This window comes from Pristiophorus japonicus, chromosome 6 (genome assembly GCF_044704955.1).
Source record: "Pristiophorus japonicus isolate sPriJap1 chromosome 6, sPriJap1.hap1, whole genome shotgun sequence".
Classification (NCBI taxonomy): domain Eukaryota; kingdom Metazoa; phylum Chordata; class Chondrichthyes; family Pristiophoridae; genus Pristiophorus; species Pristiophorus japonicus.
Genome location: NC_091982.1, coordinates 46,907,414 through 46,930,902, shown reverse-complemented (window position 1 = coordinate 46,930,902; position 23,489 = coordinate 46,907,414). Strand labels below are relative to the sequence as shown.

At 42.9% G+C, this 23,489-nt stretch overlaps 1 protein-coding gene across 2 annotated transcripts in view; it reads left to right on the top strand.

Annotated features, from left to right (window-relative positions):
- The window catches only part of atp1b4 (ATPase Na+/K+ transporting subunit beta 4), a 116,356-nt gene extending 93,908 nt beyond the window's left edge, over nucleotides 1-22,448 (top strand). Inside the window, exons 4-9 of one of the 2 annotated variants that reach the window (XM_070882044.1) lie at nucleotides 4,970-5,098; nucleotides 5,452-5,556; nucleotides 6,565-6,761; nucleotides 15,719-15,775; nucleotides 19,596-19,688; nucleotides 21,862-22,445. In XM_070882044.1, coding sequence (XP_070738145.1) covers nucleotides 4,970-5,098; nucleotides 5,452-5,556; nucleotides 6,565-6,761; nucleotides 15,719-15,775; nucleotides 19,596-19,688; nucleotides 21,862-22,023 — 743 coding nt within the window. In that variant the 3' untranslated portion in view covers nucleotides 22,024-22,445. Of the gene's footprint in view, nucleotides 1-4,969; nucleotides 5,099-5,451; nucleotides 5,557-6,564; nucleotides 6,762-15,718; nucleotides 15,776-19,595; nucleotides 19,689-21,861 lie in introns of both variants that reach the window. The other variant, XM_070882045.1, reaches the window with a different exon arrangement.
- The last annotated feature ends 1,041 nt before the right edge of the window (nucleotides 22,449-23,489 follow it).

Sequence of the window (23,489 nt, the reverse complement as noted above, 5' to 3'; positions counted from 1 at the left end):
GCTGTTCTCCCCCCACCCAGGCCTCTCTCAGAGTGCACACGGCTCGGCTCTTTAGTTCGTGAGATTCCCAGCCTTGCCCCACGAGAGGTGTACAACGCCTCCCTTAGCGCTGCGTCCCCTGATGGGGGGGCCCAGTTACCCAAACGTACATACTAAATCGCAAACTATTCCCAGCCGGTAACTTCGTCCCCCGCCCTCCCCCACGCCTCCATTTTCACCCTGAAAACAGGGAATAGCCTAAAATCTAGCCCAATAAGTCCACAATTCAATAAAGTGAAGTTGTAGAGAATGCGTGGAGCTAAGAACAAGGCAGAAAAGTTTAGAGGAGAGTGGCCATAATAAAATTTCTAAAATACGGGAAGGGATGAAAGACTGCAATAGAGAGGTGAGAAAAAGAGCAAGAGAGGACTAGAGGTGAGGGAGATTGCTATCAGACAGTAAACTTTTTCTTACATTCCATTCAGGAGTGTAAAATAGTAGAGCTGCCCAAATATGTGAAAAATATTAAAGTCTTGAACAAACTTGGGCTTTATGGAGAGCCAGGAATGTTTTCTGTGTATGTTGAACTCCTGTATTGTTGCTTATGATAAGTTGGAGGATATGCTGTTTTATAATTATTCCATTTAATGTGCAATTCGTTATTCAGTTGATAAGGTCATCTGCATGTAAACTGCCCCATCCCTTTAAGCCAATAGAGTCTAATTACTGTAAATTGTCATATCCTGACATCAATCAGAGGGAAATAGTTTTTTTCTGTAGATTGGCAGATGCTTTTAAATCCTTGGCTCTACCCAGATTAGACATTCCATCAGGGTATTACTGGAATATGTTTAAAAAAATATATACTTTTAAAGAATGTTTTGCATCTTCACATTTTAACAGTTTCACATTTTAAAGTTTGTTTTCTTAAGTGTTACACCTGAAATATGAATGTACTCGAGATGCATGGCATATATATTATTTACTAGCACATCTCCCGTTGTATTAATACGCCAGGTAGTATTAACTGGGACAATAAGGCACAGTGGGCCAGAATTTGAGGTCTGTATGAATATATACTCTCAGAGTATGTCGTCATACTGCCTTTGAAATGGACAGCAAGTTCGAGAATCCAGAACTTGCGAACTGTCAAGTTCCGACTTGATAGATGATCTGCACCAACATTGAAGTCCTTATGGCTGGCCGGGAGTTGGGCTGTTGCCCATCAACTGCCCAGCAATAAGTATGAAAATATTACGGCTGGTGCAAACAGGTGCAGGGCCCATTTGCCCTGCGTAAGGGGATACGTGCTGACAAGATAATTAAGAACAAAAGCAAATACTGCGGATGTGGAGATAATTAAGAAATTGCACTCCATTAATGTTCGGAAGGTTAAACAGTAATACGAAGTGGTGAAAATAGCTTTCCAATTTGTACATGAAAAAAATAAATGATTTACTTAGACGATTCTGAAAAACATATTATAGAAGATGGGGCATAACTCCCAGAGATTATAGGAATTCCAATGTGTGTAAGAAAGACGCACTTCAAATTTGCTTTGCAGGGAGAAAACTTCTCCAGCTCTACTTGCAGCAGGTCTGGGGTCAGTCCCCTCTGGATGGAAGCTTTCTAATTGGCGTACACTTGGTTGTGTGTAGCCCGGAAGAGTAGAGGTGATTTTCAAACTAAATTATTGGAAATGCAATTTTTAAAAAGCAAAGTAGCACCACAATTTTGAACTAACCATATTGTTTTTTCCTAAATGCTTCAGACCCCAAAACTACAAATTTAAGTATATTTTTGAAATACTGAATTTTAAAGGAAGAATAGCCCTACCATCTCTAATAGTATTGATACGAGACCTTCTATTTACTGATTGGAGCCCACAAGATCCCAGGTACGCTTCCGCCCCGGGTGCGCCCCTGGGATCCGTGGGCCCTTACGTTATACTCATCTCTGTAGCTACTTTTCGGTTGGGGCCTCGCAGCAGGTAAGGGCCCATTTGGTTCTAATGCTGGCGACGTAATCCTTAACTACGCCTCTGACTGCAAAATCCGGGCCATTAATTTATCTGCATGATGCTGACCATAGTATCTGGGAGCACTGGGAAGGGAGGCCAGGGTCTAGAAGTACTGGGATGGGGGTCTCAGGGTCTCGTAATACTGTGAAGATGGTACCATGGTCCGGGAGGGAGTCCTGAGGTAATGGGAACAGGACAGAATGGAGGCTCTGGGAACACTGGGGCAATTCCTGGGATCTGAGAAGCATTGGGAATGAGATTGTGGCTGATCTGTTACCTAACTCCATATACCTTCCTTTCCCCCATATTCCTTAATACCTTTGCTTTACAAAAATCTATCAATCTGAGATTTAAAATTAACAATTGATCTAGCATCAACTGCCGTTTGCGGAAGAGAGTTCCAAACTTCTGGCATCCTTTGTGTGTCAAAGTGGTTCCTAACTTCACTGCTGAAAGGCTGAGCTCTAACTTTTGGGTGGAAATAGTTTCTATCTACCCTAACCGTTCCCCTTAATATCTTGAAAACTTTGATCAAATAGAAACATAGTAACATAGAAAATAGGTGCAGGAGTAGACCATTCGGCCCTTCGAGCCTGCACCACCATTCAATAAGATCATGGCTGATCATCACCTCAGTACCCCTTTCCTGCTTTCTCTCCATACCCCTTGATCCCTTTAGTCGTAAGGGCCATATCTAACTCCCTCTTGAATATATCTAATGATATCACTCTTTAAACTTTAAATTCCAGGGAATACAACTCTAATTTGTGCAATCTCACGTTGTAATTCCACCCTTGGCGTCTAGGTATCATCCTGGTAAATCTACACTGCACTTCCTCCAAGGCCAAAATATCATTCTGAAGGTGTGGTGCCCATAAGTGAACACAATACTCCAGGTGTGATCTAACCAGGGCTTTGTATAGAGGAGGAAGGCCACAGGGTCTGGAAGCATTGGGAGCTGTCTCATTATATTAAAAGGTATTCCAAATGTAGTCGACAGGTTTGTGAACTTAGAGAGAGGGAGGAGGGAGACCTTGGCAGGGATGTAGTGGGTCCATCATCCATGGCGAAGGGGTTTTTGAGCATTGGGAGAAGAGTCTGTCAGTTTGTGGTGGTGGGGGGGCGGGGAGAGGGGGGATAGGATCTTCCAGAATAGAAAAGTAGAACACTAATGTTAAATGTATATAGAACCTTGGTTAGATTATACTTAGTGTACTGTGTGCAGTTCTGGTTTCCATACAAAAAAAGGATAGTGAAGCACTGAAGAAAGTGCAGAAAAGAATTACAAGCATGTTACCAGAATTGAGAGCATGCAAGTAAAAGAGAAATTTTAATATGTCACCTGAGGTGTGATGAGGAAGTTGTAACAAACCGAAAATGTGTGGTGTACGTACCATTTTTATAATATTACTGGTAAATCTTCCATGGCATTGGCCATGATAAGTCAGAATATATGCTTTATAAGGACAGGATCATTGTACCATGTAATGCAGAATACACTATTCTGCTGCTAAGGTGAAATCATTCTTTTAAGGCCAACAAAGTCTTATTGCTGTGATGTACAAATTGGGTGAGGTCGGAGATTAATTGCTCTTTGGGCTGTAGATTAGAATGCTGGCTTTGTTTCTCTTTTTTTAAGTTGTGGTTAGTTAGGGATGAACAACATTCTGGCTCCTGTGACATTTGAGGTATTTTCACAGCGGGAGACCCAGTACATTCCAAATGACTGCTTTTGTTTATTTATATTCTTTTTGAACTGTGACAGAGTCTGCAGTGTTACACTTGAAGTGTGATAGATGGGATATGTACACTGAGACATAACTCTTCCTTTAGGGTTTCTCCAGATCTCCAGTCATAATTACAGTGGACAATCATGGAAATTCAACTCCAACATTTTTTAAAAATCATATATAAATTTACAACTAAATATGTGTATGTCTAAATAGATAATCTTAATAACTATATATTTCACCATATAACATCCAAAATGACACCTGAGGTATTATTTAAATGAGTACTTTATGATTCAGATGTTATCTTGATGGTTAAACAAAATCAGATTGTGCCTGTAATGCCCAACAAAGTGATTTCAGAATTCCAGCCGGCCTTCAGGAAGAAAGAGCCAACTAAAGGCAAAGTGCTTCCTACCAGACAAGGAGGCATTTGATAAAAGGATTTCAATGGGAAAATCTAAATTAAAAAACTTGCTCCCTGTAAAAGTGACCTTGAAGGTGTCGGATTGTTGTAGAAATCCAACTGGTTCACGAATGTCCTTTGAGGGAAGGAAACCTGCTGTCCTTATCTGGTCTGGCCTTCCTGTAACTGCAGTCCCACACTCACCTGGTTGATTCTTAACAGCCCTCTGAAGTAACCTAGCAAACCACTCCATTGTGTCAAACCAGTACATTGCAGTGGTTCAAGAAGAAGGTCCACCCAATTAGTGATGGGTAATAAATGGCCAGCCTTGCCAGAGATGCCCACATCCCAAGAATAATATTTTTTTGTTATGTATCCTCATTGAAATGTTCCAGGCATATTGAAAATCCACATTTAAAATAGATAATTGCAACAAATTTGATTATAGGAAGTGAGGGCCTGGCAGTGTTGCAATGTAACCCATTGGAGCACCAATGCAGTTCTCTAAACTGGCATTGATTCCCTATTCCATTCACTCATTAGCCTCAGCCATGTTGCTGTGGTAATATGATGATTAGACTCTCGACGGCTTCCTCATGGGAATGGAAAAGTGTTGTAACTCGGCTGTTCGTGCAGACCTCCATTGACTGAAAAGTGGCACAGGAAGAGGTATGGGGGCAGGCTGACCACAGGAAGTGCATAATCGAAGTACAGACGAGAATTCGGAGAGAATAATGGTGCAACAAATTGGACAGTAACATACTGTATTCTTAAAAGGGTGAATTAGTGCATACATGGATTACTGACTTGAATATATTTTTGTTTACTTTGCAGCTCTTATTTTATTTTTCTACTTATGCTTGTATTCCTTTCTGGCTGGGATGTTTTCTCTCTGCATGTATGGGATGCTAACAACGATCAGTCCATATACACCAAAATATCGCGACCGTGTCAACAATCCAGGTACTTACCCATGTGACTGAGCACTGAAGTATAGGGACAACAAGAGATTACAGCTACAATGAAAGATTAGAAGCTCCATTATCCTTGTTGTCCAACTATTGACATATCAACTTCAGGCCATTTTCATTTGCACTGTTCAAAAGCAACCAATTACCTTCGCCCATGTACTGAAATGGTCTTGGATTACATGGATAGATTGAATCCTAAATAAGTGAATCCCTAAAGTAATTAAAAAGTAAGCATGCTACTATAAAGAGCTGTCAGAAAGAGTGATGGACTACCTGTTTGATTTCACCTTGATGTTAGCTGCTTGATGAAAATCTGGACTGCCAGTAATCTTTCCATTTTCCTAGGGGTGATGATCAGACCATACCTTGGTGGATTTGTGATTGCATTCAACTCAGCAGAGGAGAGCACGTGGTCACATTATGTGAAGAACTTGCACCAATTCCTTGAACGTAAGTTTCTATATATCTTCATCAGCAATCTTTTTAAAATTGCCCCCAAAAAACCTCATTAGAATGGAAATCAATTGAGTATTTAGGAATATGGAAGGAAAAATGCCAATTCTGCAGAATTCTAAGGCTGACAGAAGTACTTATGTTCGGACATCATCTTCGTCAATTCTCTATACACAATGTTTGAAAAATTTAACCACTGATTTAGTGTCTTACTGTTTGAATTGTCTCCCCATTCTCTCACTTTCTCGCCTTATGTCTCTTTTCCTCTTATGCTTCTCTCCTTCCTTCCTGATCCTCACAAATTACCAACCAGCTGGTGCACCACATCCTACAATTTATAACGTTTGCCGAGAATGTGCATTTTCTCAGAAAACCTGAGTGGCCATTAATTGTGTTCCTGAATACACAGTGATGCACTAATGGAGCCCATTTGTTTTTGCTTGCCGCTGCTGTTTGTAGCAACTACTGGCACCATTTTAAATTGAATCCGTCCACACCAATTGAAGATGCCAGTGAGTACAACAAAAACCCAATAAAAACTGCTGATTCGGGAACTCACTCCCGTATCTGTACAGGAATCCCACATTACTTTTCAAACTATGTATACATGGGTGTCCTGTTCATTCTTGTGTGAAACAGAAAATAATTCTTACAACACTCTAGAATTATGGAATGTCACAGCAGAGAAATGGACCATCAAATCTGTGCCAGTGCTTTTCTTTACGTAAGCCACCTAATCCAATCCCAGTTTCCAACTCGCTCCCTATTCCTTTTAACCAACTATCTAATTCCCCTTTTAAAAGCGAGTTTGGAGACTCTGCTTAAGTTGGTGCCGGAGAATTCCATAATCTAATCCCCTGCATATAATGACATTTTGTTTGTAATCACTCTCTATATTCTTTTTTGCGATTATCTGAAACTTGTTACTGTCTGGTAGACCAGTGAAAACAATCCATTGTTACACTAGCCTTGGGGTTTTTATGACTTTAGTTTTATTCCTTACAGCCTACAATGACAGTACCCAGGCTATTAAGAACATTCCATGTTCCCCCGGGCAATACTTCATGCAAGAGATGGATGAGAGTGAAGAACGATTAGCTTGTCAGTTTCATCGGACCATGCTGAAAAACTGCTCCGGAATTGAAGATCCCACCTTTGGATACGCTGGAGGGAAACCCTGCATCCTTCTGAAGATGAACAGAGTAGGTTGGCGTTACTGAGAGATACAGGGAGCCGTCTCTGCTTTCCTAGTCAATTGAGAACAAATTATCGTGGCAGCAACAATGGGGGGATAGGGTGGGGGGCAATAGGTGGTGAGAGGGCTCTGCACACCCAATACCAGTTTTTCGTCAACGGTTAAAATCGGCCTACTTGGTCCAAGGCCTTGCTCTATAGAAAAGTAAGTCTGAATCACTGCCCTCGTTATTTGTGTGAATGATATATTTAATTTCACACTGGCAGACCCATGACTTTAGGTGCAAAAGGCCTAATTCCCACCACTGTGGAAGATAATCTGAGATAATAAAGGCAACGGTAGCATAGTGGTTATGTTACTGGACTTAGTAATCCAAAGGCCAAGACTAATAATCAGGACATGGGAGTTCAAATCCCACCATGGCAACTGGGGAATTTAGTTAATTAAATAAATCTGGAATAAAAAGCTAGGTGACCATGAAATTATCACATGGTGCCTAAAATTCCATCTGGTTCACTAATGTCCTTCAGAGAAGGAAATCTGCTGTCCTTACCTGATGTGACTCCAGACCCACAGCAATGTGGTTGACTCTTAAACATAGATGACCTGGAAGAGGGGACAGAGTGTAGTGTAACAAAATTTGCAGATGACACAAAGATTAGTGGGAAAGTGGGTTGTGTAGAGGACACAGAGAGGCTGCAAAGAGATTTAGATAGGTTAAGCGAATGGGCTAAGGTTTGGCAGATGGAATACAATGTCAAAACGTGTGAGGTCATCCACCTTGAGAAAAAAAACAGTAAAAGGGAATATTATTTGAATGGGGAGAAATTACAACATGCTGCGGTGCAGAGGGACCTGGGGATCCTTGTGCATGAATCCCAAAAAGTTAGTTTGCAGGTGCAGCAGGTAATCAGGAAGGCGAATGGGATGTTGGCCTTCATTGCGAGAGGTATGGAGTACAAAAGCAGGGAGGTCCTTCTGCAACTGTATAGGGTATTGGTGAGGTCGCATCTGGAGTACTGCGTGCAGTTTTGGTCACCTTACTTATGGAAGGATATACTAGCTTTGGAGGGGGTACGGAGACGATTCACTAGGCGAAGGGTGATCTTATAGAAACATTTAAAATAATGAAAGGGATAGACAAGATAGAGGCAGAGAGGTTGTTTCCACTAGTCGGGGAGACTAGAACTAGGGGGCACAGCCTCAAAATATGGGGGAGCTAATTTAAAACCAAGTTGAGAAGGAATTTCTTCTCCCAGAGGGTTGTGAATCTGTGGAATTCTCTGCCCAAGGAAGCAGTTGAGGCTAGCTCATTGAATGTATTCAAATCACAGATAGATAGATTTTTTAACCAATAAGGGAATTAAGGGTTATGGGGAGTGGGTGGGTAAGTGGAGCTGAGTCCATGGCCAGATCAGCCATGATCTTGTTGAATGGCGGAGCAGGCTCGAGGGGCTAGATGGCCTACTCTTGTTCCTAATTCTTATGTTCTTATGTTCTTACGTCTGATTCTGAGAACAATTTAGCCCAGGTAGCTGTTCCCAGTTGCATGACAAAGGAACAGATGTAATTTTGCACATCTTTATTTTCCAGGTTCTCAGAGAATTTAGTTCGAGTTGGTCTTAATCCTTTTCCATTGACAGTACAGGAAATTGAGAGCAAGGGGGCGATTCCACTAAGCTACCTGCAATTTATATAAGACATCCACAGCAGTACTACATCCTCTGGGACCCACTCCACTGGGAAATCTAACGCTTCTTGGATACAGAATATTCACGACCACCCAGCAATAGATCTCTCGGCATTCTGCTTGATCTTAAACTGTGCTCCCGATCCCATATTCTCTCCAGCTCAAAAGTTTGCCTAGATTCATCTCCACATCATCCGCCTCTGCCCCTATCGCAGACCATTTGCCACTGAAACCGTCATGCATGCCTTTGCCACCTCCTTAGTCCTGTGCTATCCTGGTTGGCCTCCCATCCTCCTTAAACTTCAGCTCATCCAAAACTCTGCTTGTCTGTATCCTATTCTGTATCAAGTTCTGTTTGCCTATCGTCCCTGTCCTCACTGAACGACATGGTTCCCGGTGGCTCAAATTTAAAGTTGTTGTACTTGTGCTTAAATCTCACATCTCAAATCTCACGGATGAGACATTAAACATCTGCTCTCTCAAGTGGATGTAAAATATCCCATGGCACTGTTTTGAAGACGAGCAGGTGAGTTATCCCCAATGTCCTAGCCAATATTTATCCCTCAATCAACATAACAAAAACAGATTATCTGGTCATTATATTATGTTCCTAACACAGGGAGACTGCACACAGGGAGGTTAAAGTAACAGTGACCTCAGTCTTTAATAAGACACTCCACAGTGAGGAACAGGCCTTAGGGGCCGGCTTATATACAGTGTTCCCAAGGGATGCTGGGATCCCTTGGGACTTCAGGGGATGAGCTCCCTGGTAGCAGAACATGGGAGTGCATGCTTTACAGATACACAACATCACTCCCCCCCCCACTCCAAAGTCAAAGTGAAAACTATTTACAGGGTGAGGCGGTCGGGAGCCTTTCTTTCCCTGGTGGACCGCCTCGGTACAAATGTCTGTTCTGGTGTGTTGGCTGTGCCCTCGCTGGGCTGGCGTGTTGTTGGCTATGCAGGGCTGCTAGGTGAGCCTGGCCTTGCTGGGCTGTTGGGCGTGATGGGTTCGATTTCCTGGTCCGGTGTGGTGTTGTTGATCCTTTGGGTGTGTGTTGTGGGCTCGAAAAAGGTGGTGTCTGCTGTGGGTTGTTCAGGGCAGTCTGTGAACCGCAGCCTCGTTTGGTCCAGGTGCTTTCTGCAAATTTGTCCATTGTCTAGTTTGACTACAAACACCCTACTCCCTTCTTTAGCTATCACCATGCCCGCGATCCACTTGGGACCATGTCCATAGTTTAGCACATACACAGGGTCATTCAGATCAATTTCCCGTGACACAGTGGCGCGACCATCGCTTACATTTTGTTGCTGCCGTCTGCTCTCTACCTGATCATGCAGGTTGGGGTGAACCAGCGAGAGTGTGGTTTTAAGTGTCCTTCTCATGAGTAGCTCAGCCGGGGGCACCCCTGTGAGCAAGTGGGGTCTCGTGCGGTAGCTGAGCAGTACTCGGGACAGGCGGGTTTGGAGTGAGCCTTCTGTGACTCGTTTAAGGCTCTGTTTGATGGTTTGAGCTGCCCGCTCTGCCTGCCCATTTGAGGCTGGTTTAAACGGGGCCGAGGTGACATGTTTGATTCCATTGTGGGTCATGAATTCTTTAAATTTGGCATTGGTGAAACATGGCCCGTTGTCACTGACCAGTATGTCAGGCAGGCCGTGGGTGGCAAACATGGCCCTCAGGCTTTCAATGGTGGCGGTGGCGGTGCTTCCCGACATTATTTCACATTCAATCCATTTTGAGAAAGCATCCACCACCACCAGGAACATTTTACCGAGAAACGGGCCCGCATAGTCGACATGGATCCTCGACCATGGTCTGGAGGGCCAGGACCATAAACTTAGTGGTGCCTCTCTGGGTGCGTTGCTCAGCTGAACACATACACTGCATTGCCGTACACAGGACTCTAAGTCAGAGTCTAAACCGGGCCACCACACGTGGGATCTGGCTATCGCTTTCATCATTACTATACCGGGTGTGTGCTCCGGAGATCCGAGATGAATGTCTGCCTGCCCTTTTTTGGTAGCACTACGCGGTTACCCCACAATAGGCAGTCTTCCTGAATGGACAGCTCGTCCTTTCGCCGCTGGAACGGCTTGATTGGCTCTTGCATTTCAACAGGGATGCTGGCCCAGCTCCCATGCAGTACACAGTTTTTTACTAGGTACAGCAGAGGACCTTGGCTGGTCCAAGTCCTAATCTGGCGGGCCATGACAGGTGATTTATCATTTTCAAACGCTTCCATGACCATCAACAAGTCTGCGGGCTGCGCCACCATCAACAATTTTGCAGGCTGCACCATTTCCACCCTTGTGGTGGGCAATGGTAGCCGACTGGGAGCATCCGCACAGTTCTCGGTGCCTGGCCTGTGGCGGATGGTATAGTTATATGCTGATAGCGCGAGTGCCCACCTTTGTATGTGGGCTGAGTCATTAGTATTTATCGCCTTGTTTTCAGCAAACAGGGATGCGAGGGGCTTGTGATCGGTTTTCAGCTCAAATTTGAGGCCAAACAGGTACTGATGCATTTTCTTTGCCCCGAACACACACGCTAATGCCTCTTTCTCAATCATGCTGTAGACCCTCTCGGCCTTAGACAAGCTCCTGGAGGCATAGGCGACAGGTTGCAACTTCCCCGCAATGTTAGCTTGTTGTAATACACACCCGACTTCGTACGATGACGCGTCGCATGCTAGCACGAGTCTTTTACACGGGTTATACAATACAAGCAGCTTGTTGAAGCATAAAATGTTTCTGGTTTTCTTAAAAGCAATTACTTGGTTTTTTTCCCATACCCAGTTCTCACCTTTGCCATGTAGGGGCTCTAAAAAGGTGTTTAACCCCGGTAGGAAGTTACCAAAATAGTTGAGGAGTCCCAGGAACGACCGCAGCTCCGTGACGTTCTGTGGCCTGGGCGCGTTCCTGATAGCCTCCGTCTTGGCGTCTGTGGGCCGAATGTCGTCCGCTGCGATCCTTCTCCCCAAAAACTCCACTTCTGTTGCCATGAAGACGCATTTGGACCTCTTCAGCGACAGCCCTACGCAATCCAGTCGCTGGAGGACCTCCTCCAGGTTTTGTAGGTGCTCGACGGTGTCCCGACCCGTGACCAATATGTTGTCCTGAAAGACCACCGTTTGTGGTACCGACTTGAGTAGGCTCTCCATGTTTCGCTGGAAGATCGCTGCAGCCGACCGAATTCCAAACAGGCATTTGTTGTCGATGAACAGTCCCTTGTGCGTGTTGATGCAGGTGAGGCCCTTCGAAGACTTCTCCAGCTCCCACCGAATTCCGAAGTCAGGTCGAGCTTGGTGAACATCTTGCCTCCTACCAGCGTCGCAAATAGGTCGTCTGTCTTAGGTAGCGGGTATTGGTCCTGTAGCGAGAAAGGATTAATAGTTACTTTATAATCACCGCAAATCCTGACCGTGCCATCACTTTTGAGTACTGGAACAATCGGGCTGGCCCACTCGCTGAATTCCATTGGGGAGATGATGCCCTCGTGTTGCAGCCTGTCCAGCTCGATTTCCATTCTCTCCCTCATCATGTGAGATACTGCTCGCGCCTTGTGGTGAATGGGTCATGCCTCTGGGACCAAGTGGATCCGCACCTTTGCCCCGGAAAAGTTTCCAATGCCTGGCTCAAAAAGGGAAGAAAATTTGTTCAGAACCTGGGTACATGAGGCCTCATCGACATGTGATAGCGCTCGATGTCATCCCAGTTCCAGCGGATTTTGCCCAGCCAGCTCCTTCCAAGCAGTGTGGGGCCATCGCCCGGGACAATCCAGAGTGGCAGTTTGTGCACTGTGCCCTCGTAGGTGACCTTGACCATGGCATTGCCCAGGACAGTGATGAGCTCTTTCGTATATGTTCTCACTTTTGTGTGGATGGGGCTCAGGGCTGGTCTGAATGCCTTGTTGCACCACAGTCTCTCAAACATCTTTTTACTTATGATCGATTGGCTAGCGCCAGTGTCCAGTTCCATAGTTATGGGTAAGCCATTCAATCTTACGTTTAGCATTATAGGTGGACATTTCGTCAAAAATGTGTGCACCCCGTGTACTTCAGCATCTGCTTCCTCTCTCTGAAGCTCGAAATTGCTTTGAACCACCATGGACCGATCTTCCTCTGCGACTTGGTGGTTAGCAGGTTTTGCAGAGCTTGCAGCTCATTTGCAAGCTCGTTGGAGGTGCCCCATTGTCCCACAGCCCTTGCAAACATACTCTTTGAAGCGGCATGAATAGGCTGAATCGAAGCCTCCACAACACCAACAAGGTGTGAATTGCCTTGCATTCATCCTTTGTTGGGGACTCTTGAGTCATCTGGGTCACCTGAAGTCTGCTGGCAGTTGCAGACTCATGGGTTCTGCCTTATACATTTCTGTTCGCAAGCACAGTTCCAGTTAATTTATGAACATTGCTAGCACTTGTGTGCTGAGAGATTTGTTTAGTGTTATCACTAGTGGACATAAACGCCTGTGTTATCGCAATGGCCTTACTGAGGGTCGGTGTCTCTACAGTCAAATGTTTTCGTAGGATGGTCTCATGGCCAATGCCCAGTACAAAAAAGTCTCTGAGCATTTGCTCCAGGTTGCCATCAAGTTCACATTATCCTGCAAGTAGCCTTAGCTCGGCGACGTAGCTCGCCACTTCCTGACCTTCAGATCGCTGGTACGTGTAGAACCGATACCTCGCCATCAGCACGCTATCCCTTGGGTTAAGATGCCCCCGAACCAATGTACACAGCTCCTCACACGACTTATCTGTGGGTTTCACCAGAGCCAGAAGATTCTTCATGAGGCTGTAAGTCAGTGCCCCGCAGACTGTGAGGAGGACTGCTCTCCTTTTTGCAGCGCTTCCTTCTCCGTCCAGCTTGTTGGCTACAAAGTACTGGTCTAGCCGTTCAACATAGGCTTCCCAGTCCTCACCCTCTGAGAACTTCTCCAGGATGCCCACAGTTTGCTGCATCTTTGCGTTGGATTTGTATTCTCGTCGCCAGTTATTGTGTTCCTAACACAGATGAGGCTGCACACAGGGAGGTTAAAGTAACAGTGACCTCAGTCTTTAATAAGACACTCCAGAGTGAGGAACAGGCCTTAGGGGCCGGCTTATACACAGTGTTCCCAAGGGATGCTGGGATCCCTTGGGACTTCAGGGGATGAGCTCCCTGGTGGCGGAACATGGGAGTGCATGCTTTACAGATACACAACACATTATTACACTGCTGTTTGTGGGAGCTTGCTGTGCACAAATTGGCTGCTGCATTTCCTACATTACAACAGTGACTACACTCCAAAAGTACATCATTGGCTGTAAAGCGCTTTGAGTCGTCCGGTGGTCATGAAAGGCACTATATAAATCTAAATCTTTCTATCTTTTATGAACTTGCCCCCTCCCACTCTCTGTGACCTCCTACAACCCCTCCCCTAAACTCTCCATTCCTCTGACTCCCACTTCTTGTGCATCCTTGCTCTCCCTCACCCCACCATTGTTGGCTATGCCTCCAACCGCCTCGGCCCCATGCTCTGAAATTCCCTCGCTAAACTCCTCTGTTTCTGCACTTCCCTGACTGCCTTTAAGGTCCATCTCTTTGACCAAGCTTTTCATTACTCCTCCTAATTGCTCCTTTTTTGCACCTGTTTTTCATTATTCCTCCATGAAGCACCTTAAGACATTTACCTACATTAGGTGCAATATAAATACAAGAAGTGGTTGTTGTAAATGTTCTAGCCCTTCTCATGTAGAACGGATTTTCTTGGCCACTTTTGTGTTCACAGAAGATTTGTTGATATTTGTCTACAAGTGTCAATAAACCTTGGAACGTTGATAGACTCTGGGATTTCCTGGCATCTGCTATATATGAAGCCAGAAAACCTCTTAACTACTGCCTGCCACACACAAAATCTGCTGATTAAATTAAGAAAGAAGAAAGAATGTATGTTTATATAGGGCCCTGAGGACATCCCAAAGTGCCTTACAGGCAATGATTTATTTTTGCTGTGCAGTTGCTGTAATGTAGGCAAACACTGTCGCCAAATTGCCCACAGCAAGATCCCACAAACAGTACATGAACTAAGTGACCAGTTCATCTGTTTTGGCTCTGTTGGTTAAAAAAATATATTTCTCAAGATGGAGGCATCACTGGCAAGTCCGATATTTATTACTGATCCTTAGTTTCCCTTGAGAAGGTGATGGTGAGCCGCCTTCTTGAACTGCTGCAGTCTGTGTGGTGATGAAGATGCTCTCACCATGAGGTTAGGTAGGGTGTGCCAGGATTTTAACCTAGCAACAATAAAGGAACGGCGATATATGTCCAAGTCGGGATGGTGTGAGACTTGGAAGGGAACTTGGAGGTGATAGTCTTCCCATGCACTTTCTAGGTGGTGGAGGTCAAGGGTTTGGGAGGCGCTGCTGAAGAAGCTTTGGCAACTTGCTGCAGCTGAGGGATAAAAATTAGCCAGGCCACTGGGAGAACTTTTCCCCTTTTCTTGAAAAAGCTACATTTAATCATTTATATCCACTTGAGCAGGGTTTTGGTTTAATGTCTCCAAGAATGTAACATTCCCTCAGTAATGCACTGAAGTACCAGCCTGGATTATGTGTGCAAGTTCTGGAGTGGGGGCTTGAATCCATGCCCTTTTGACTCAGAGTCCGTGTTACCAGTGAGCCAAATGACACTTGAACAATTAGAAACTCATTCTCAATATGAATAATACCCATTTTGTTTTTATCAACTGTTATCAACTATCAATTACCTCTGGGACTGTATAATAAATGTCATATACCAGTACCTTCATTAATACAGACTTCAAACATTGCATTATTTTATTGCCTTTCTGTATTAAAATAATTTTCTGCTCTCTTTTCAGATCATCCCCCATTATTCAGGAGGGAGAGGGGGAGGTGTCAGTACTTTGGCATTGCCACATTCCAGCTGGTCATTATAGGTGCAGGATATTTTTGCCCAGCTCGTGGTTGATTTATCTCTGCCTCCCTGTAAGGAAATACCTTAACCTTCACTCAATATCTCAATTGAGATCAGATCACTATGTTGGTGCAGAGATTTGATATCTGAGCTAATCTGAGATAAATAACATCTTTTCATTCATTTTGCATTCATTTATTATGAATAACTCTTTGAATTGGATCAAAGATTTTAATGAAACTCTGATTTCGCACCAAAGAAGATGGGCCCTGTAGAGGAAGTTCTGATTCTTACTTACTTGTGTTATATGAAATAAATATTCAGGAGCCTTGCAGTGAAATTTGCTTCTTTTTGTAGATAATTGGTTATCTGCCTGGGAAAGGAATAACACCATATGTGAGCTGCGAAATCATGGTGAGTGACGTTTCATCAGTGTCTGAACTAAGTCTTGCGTTGGAATATTCTAACCTCAAATGTCATTCCATAATGACATATGGATGCAGCTTAGCACATCGTTCAATGATACTTAAAAATATTGCACACAGTGCTTTCTAAATTGTCAAGCTGGCAGGTTTGTCGAGTAGTGCTGCCAATTAATGTTGAATTACAAAGATATCTGTTTGTGAACCTCAGTCTTATAGGGACTGAATGGAGACTAACAAAACACATTCCACATAGAGATAAGGGACTTTTAGCTCAACAGTTTAAATCTGATTCTAACCAAGGTCCCAATGGACAGTGCGCTAACCCACTCTTCTTTTGCATGCTAGAGCAAAGCAAATCAAGTGTCAATATCTAAGTCAGCTATCCAGGCCAAAGATTCATATCTAACAGCGTGGATATCTTGTAGGCTGCCTGCGAATTCCCTGAGGGCAGTGCTCAATGATGTGCTCCAGGGTCAGATTATGAGCTCCACAGTCGCATAATGGGAATGCTTTAATCTTCCACCTATGGAGAAGGAGGCTGCATCGACCGTGACCGGTTCTGAGGCGGTTGATGGTTGTCCACTGTTTGCGAGGAAGGTTTGATCCTTCAGGTTGTAATGTGGGGTCCTCAATAAGGAATCCATTCCGTATGTCGTAGTTCTTCCAAGCATTTTGCCACTGGCTAACCCATTGCTACAGCCATCGCCATCACTTATCTGTTACATTTGACAACTCATAAACTTGCATCAACTTGGCTTTGAGTTACCACAGTGAATGTAAATGCAGTGCATGTCATTAATGTTGTGCTGCAAGTGTCAATGATTTGTGGGAACAGAGCTTAGATCTTTGAATTTGTTTCTCTGTAACTAGATTAGTCATTAGAACTGTTACTGCAGTGCCCATTAGTGAAAAGACCACACATGTGATTACACTTAAAATGATCAACTCACAAAAAAAAACTGGCTGCAAGAAGTTCATTTGTTTTCCAAATGTAAATCTCTTCTCAATCATGAGTAGTAAGTAAACACTTTCCCCGACTAACTGTAAAAAAAAAGCGGTTACCAGTTTGGATGTAGACCCTTTTCCTTTGCCATCGACCTCTCGGTCTTGTTTAAATAATGTACTTTTATTTCTTTTATTTCTGAACAACCGACAATCTCTGTTTCCAAAAGGTTATGCTTGTGAAAGGATTCTAGGCCCCATGCGTTGAAGCCTAAAATACAGCATGTTACTATTTTTAAATGGACGTACTATACTGAGGAACACTTCTTTTAAAGCTTCCCCCAACTGGGAAGAAGTCCAAGCTTTGATATATGGCCTGGTTAGATGCTGTAACTGGGTTCAGTCTGTTGAGACCTTCATAAATCTTACATGTTGTGCTTTGTCTCTTTTGCTGTTGCTTCAGTTGAACAAAACACTTGGAGCTTTATTTACTATCTTTAATTTGTCCTGAGGGATTAGGTGATGCAATAGGTTAGCACACTGTCCTTGTGCCTCTGGAAACTGGGTCTGAATGCGGCACAGGCTAATTGGATGAAAACATCCTCTCTCTACTTCCTGTCATTGTTATGTGAGAAATTAGTTTGGGCGGTCTCAACTTGGTATCAGTTTGGCCTGTCCTGCAACACAAAGCTGTCCAAATTGGACAATGAATGCTCAATCTAACTAAAGAGCATAAGAATGGCTGTGTGGGATGTGCTTCTTGTGCAGTAGTGGGTGATCTAAGGTTGGGTTTAAGGCACATTGCTAGGGTGGTATGCAGGAAAGGTTTACTCTGGATCTGGCTCTGCTATGTCTGATTGGGTGATGACATTAAGTGCCCAAAATGGAAAAGTATTCAAATTTGCAATGCATCGTTGAATTTGATAAATACCAAGAAAGCTCATAGTTTCCCTGCATTGTTGAAGGACAAGCTAGATAGGCCTCCCTCATCTGTAGGTTTCTTTGTGATCTCTATACTAGTATACCACTACTCGCAAAGCTTTAACAACTTCCTCATGAGTTGGAAAATTTACTCAACAATCCTCAGGAACAAGCTACTCTCCCAAGTATGACCAACTGAAATATAAAAGCACCTTGCCAGTATGCAAGAGACATCTGTACATCTCTGCCTCCGTTGGCCTGGAAATTCCATGGGGGTTCATATAGTGCCCTGGTGTAACTCTGCCAGGAGACTGGCAGAAACCCCCAGGAGAATGGTATAAACAAACATTTTTAGTTGGTTTTATGTGCGTTCTGCTGAAGTTACGGCAGCAGACCGGGAAAACCCTTGTGGCATTTCAGAGCCAATAGCTGCGATGCTTCACCGTTTATTCTTTTTTTAATGGCTCCTCCCTTGTTTAGGGGACGGGGTGGACAGTTGAACACTTCCCAAGCCACTAACCTCATCTATACTAAAGATGCACCCTATTCCTCAGTAGCAACTTTCTTTCTGGTTACCATTAATAGAATCATAGAATGGTTACAGCCCGGAAGGAGGCCATTCGGCCCGCCGAGCTCATGCCGGCTCTCTGCAAGAGTACCTCAACTAGCCCCATTTCCCCGCCCTTTCCCCATAACCCTGCAATTTATTTTCCTCCCGGTACTTATCCAATTCCCCTTTGAAAGCCACGATTGAATCTGCCTCCACTACACTTCAAGGAATGGCATTCCAGATCCTAACCACTCACTGCGTAAAAAAGATTTTTCACGTATTGCCTTTGGTTCTTTTGCCAATCACCTTAACTCTGTGTTCTCTGGTTCTCGAACCTTCCGTCAATTAATAGTTTAGACAAATTAAGTTCATTTAAGTACTTAAATAAAATCATAGTCTTCAAGTGGTGAGTAGCCTTTAGCTCATTTTTCCCTGTTCGTTGTCCTAGTAATTTAACTCCCCCACCCCATCACCCCAAAGCTACCATTAACAACATGGCTGCCCCGATGGAGGGTTAATTTCAAAAGATACTCATCACTTATTGATCTCAATTGCAGCCCATCTCAAGCATAAATGAATTAGAAACTAAAAAGCCTCAACTTTACAAGCCAAACACTGTGAAACGTGTTGGGATTCTACCTAATCTTTCTACATTGCCTAGGACGTGTAATTTCTACACAATGTCTTCCGTAGTCTAAGCTGAAGCAAATATATTTATTTAACAGTCTGGTAAGAACTAGAGGAATTTAACCATTGACTGTAGTGGAACTTAGGAACAGGAGGAGGCCATTCAGCCCCTCGAGCCTGTTCCGCCATTCAATTAGATAGAAACATAGAAAATAGGTGCAGGAGCAGGCCAGTCGGCCCTTCGAGCCTGCACCGCCATTCAATATGATCATGGCTAATCATGCAACCTCAGTACCCAATCCCTGCTTTCTCTCCATATCCCCTGATCCCTTTAGCCGTAAGGGCCACATCTAACTCCCTTTTCAATATGTCCAACGAACTGGACTCAACAACTTTCTGTGACAGAGAATTCCACAGGTTCACAACTCTCTGGATGAAAAAGTTTCTCCTCATCTTGGTCCTATATGGCTTACCCCTTATCTTTAGACTGTGACCCCTGGTTCCGGACTTCCCCAACACATGGTTAATCTGTATTGTAGTGGAGTTTGAACATCAATTGAGAAAGATATTAGAACTCCTACTTTGGAATTCTTTATAGACTCTAACATTCCTAGCTATTAGAGAGCATAATGCTTCTAGTCTATGATACTTCAAGATGACTAATAAATTTTGTCTACACTAAACCTTCAGTAAGGAAAGTCTTCTCTGTTCTTAACAGACCCTTGAAAATACCATTAAAATAATATAAATATGCTCTTGCTCTTTTCAGAAAGAAAAGAAGAATAATGCTATAATTCACTTCTACCCAAATAATGGAACCTTTGATCTCATGTACTTTCCTTATTATGGCAAACTGACACATGTAAGTGGATTAAATTCTTTCTAATTCAGCAGGTGATTATCAATGTTTTTTTGAAATGAGAGATTCATGATAATATTTACTGCTATATTGATTTTTCATCTTCCACCCAACATTACGATTCTAGGCTTTGACACAGAATGAATCGTAATTACAGGTACTTGGTTACAGACAGCAGAATATTACAGATTCAACCAAAGATTAGCGATACGATTGCATGATCAAAATGATTACCTGTTGAAATAATAAGGGTGAAAGAGATTGCTTGCAACTCCTATTCTACTTATTCACAGGCAGAATAATAGCTGATATTTCAAAATGAGAGGTCATTGTTGAAATAGCTTGCCTTAATATCACTTTCACAGTGGTACTTCAAAAAATAAAATTGTTCCTGGAATATGGGCGTCACTGGCAAAGCCGGCATTTATTGCCCATCCCTACTTGCCCTTGAGAAGGGGGTGGTGAGTCACCTTTTTGAACCGCTGCAGTCTGTGTGGTGACGGTATTCCTACAGTGCTGTCAGGGAGGGAGTTCCAGGCTCTTGAGCCAGCGACGATGAAGGAACGGCGATATACCTCCAAGTCAGCATGGTGTGTGACTGGAGGGGAACTTGCTGGTGATGGTGTTCCCATATGTCTGCTGTCCTTGTCCTTCTAGGTGGTGGAGGTTGCAAGGGAACACTATCTAAAAAGTCATTTATATAAATCTTATAGTACACATGATTTAAAAAATCAGTAAACAGGGCATGGCTACAACAACAACTTGCATTTATATGCTACCTTTAATGGACTAAAACATCCCAAGGCGCTTCACAGGAGTGTTATCAAACAAAATTTGACGCCGAGCCACATAAGAAGATATTAGGGCAGATGACCAAAAGCTTAACATAAGAATTTGGAGCAGGAGTTGGCCATCCAGTCCCTCGAGTTTGCTCCGCCATTCAATAAGATCATGGCTGATCTTCAGCCTCAACTCCACTTTCCCGCCCGATCTCCATATCCATTGATTCCTCTAGAGCCCAAAAATGTATCTATCTCAGCTTTCAATATACTCAATGACTAAGCATCCGCTGCCCTTTGGGGTAGAGAATTCCAAAGATTCACAACCCTCTGAGTGAAGAAATTGCTCCTCATCTCGGTCTTAAATGGCCAACTCCTTATCCTGAGACCATGCCCCCTAGTTCTCGACTCTCCAGCCAGGGGAAATAATGCCTCTCGCTTGGTCAAAGAGGTAGGTTTTAAAGAGTGTCTTAAAGGAGGAAAGAGAGGTAGAGAGGCATAGATGGTTAGTGAGGGAATTCCAGAGCTTAGGGCCTTGCAAGCTGAAACAATTAAAATCCGAGATGAGCAGAGGCCAGAATTAGAGGAGCGCAGAGATCTGAGAGTTGTGGGGCTAGAGGAGGTTACAGAGATAGGGAGGGGCAAGGCCATGGACGGATTTCAAAACAATGATGAGAATTTTAAATGCTAATAAGATCAACCCTGATGAGTGACCGAATTGGTATTGGTTCACGTATGCAATCCATTACCAGTATATTAAACCAGATCTCCAACAATGTGGACTGATAGTGACATTGAAAGCATCCTCATTTTGTTGTGACAATTCTGGCTCAATATCGAGTTGATGCTGAAATTATAGCAACCTGTAAATCTGCCACAACTTAAGTAAAATGGTTAATTATTTTTCATGCTGTATGCAAATCGTTACAGATGAAGATGAACAGAAATTAATGATATGTTGCTCATATTTTTAAAATTTGGGATTGGGAAAGTGAAAGTGTTTAAAATGAAAATCAAATTACTCATGATACTGAAGAAGAGCTTGGATCAATGTCACATGATGAATTCCATGAAACTGACCTGGAAATTATACATTATGCAACTTTAGATCAAAATTATTTCTAAATTTGTTGTCCTGTGCTTTCCCAAATCTAATGGTCCAACATTAAGTCCCTGGTGACTAATCTACTTAGTTAGATTCATGATAAGTGACAGAATCAGATTTTAAATGTATTTTTCTTACATTTACCATCTTTGGTAAAAACATTTTCAATGTGTTTCTGACTAATCCTACTGTTACTGGAAAGAGGGATAACTACAATGTAGCACATCATGCCAGATCTTATCTTTTTGAAAGAGGTGAAACATTAATCAGTTTTGTCTTTTAACAATTCTAGGTAAATTACTCAATCCCAGTGGTGGCAATGCAATATGAAAATATGAAGAAGAACACTGACGTCCTCATTCAATGCAAAGTAAATGGGCCTGGCATCAAAAATGACATCTTTCAAGACCGATTTTCTGGCAGGATTTTCTTCACACTTAATATTCAAGAATAATGTGAGATGAGGGTTCCTTTGTGCAAGATATAGACAATGGTACAGTATCTGGTGACTTGCTTTCTCTGCCAGGTATCTGAAAGACTTGTATTATTAGCATGACTGCTCTATCGATAAGGTGTAAACATTTAGCAGAGTAATCCCTCTCCTCTTAATTTACTGAATAACTAAAAAGATTTATTTGAAGATAAAATCTGATTTTGTTTGACTTTGATTTCGGTACAGCACCACTGAAAATATATTTCTGTAAAGTTTCCCTTGTATCAAATCATTATAGCTAAAAATAAATGTAAAATTATAAAGTGTTAAACTTGCACTTAAAACTTGAATGAAAAGTTTACAGTTTTATCCCACTTAAATTTCTCAGACATTCAATAATTATTCGACATCTTAGATTTTTGCCTGAAATTTCTAGACTGAGTGGTTCACTGTTTTCTGAGGAAAATAAAAGTTTTATATTGAAATGAGTCATTTTACAAGTGTCTGTGTAATGCACCCCTTGCATTGTGAACTGCTTAAAAATACATTGGTCCCTCACTAGACCTGATACCAAAAACATTATCTGACGGAGTAGAACATGTAAGAATAGCAGGACAGAATAAATTCCTCTAGTGTCCCAACCTGTGCAAAACTGAGAACGGCTCACGCAGCACAACAAAAGACTGAAGACAACATTAAATCATTAAGGGATGCTTTCTTTTAGGACCCAATTAAATTTAGAAATGATTGACTTTTCCAGTTGTTCAGTCAATAAAAGTAATCATGTGATACACGTCCATTCCAATCACCACAAAACCCCTTTTGACTAACCTACTTCATGTACAGTTAGATTCATGGTAAGTGACAGAATCTGATTTTAAATGTATTTTTTCTACATTTACCACCTTTGGTAAAAACATTTTCAATGTACTTTCTGACTAATCCTACTGTTAGTGGCAAGAAGAATAACTACAGTGTAGCATGTCAAAAAAAAATCAAACAAAAAAGCTAAAGTGTTGTATCTGTAAGTATGATGCAACACACACTCTGGAAAGTGTTTCAAATGTCAAGGTTGAGAGGTCTGCCCTCTTGTGGCCTATTGAATTATTTCAGCTCTTCATATGTTACAGGCTTCGAACAGGTTCACACTACAGAAATTACAACTTCAACTGAACAACCTTAAAGAAAACTGTGGATACGAGTCAGTCACTTCCTGCTGTCTTTCCTGAAAACCTGCCCTCTACACGAGTAGGAACCAGGGATTTACAAGCAGCTGCCAAACTACAGAAATATCTCGCTGCAATTAGCCTCTGACTGATCTCAGACATACGTATTTAGATCATCTCCCAGCAGCGAGCACGTGAACAATGCCCTTTAAGGGACAGTAATCCAGAGGTCTCGACTAATGATCAGGAGACAAGAGTTCAAATCTCACCACGGCAGCTGGGGAATTTAAATTCAATTAAATACATTTGGAACAAAAAGGC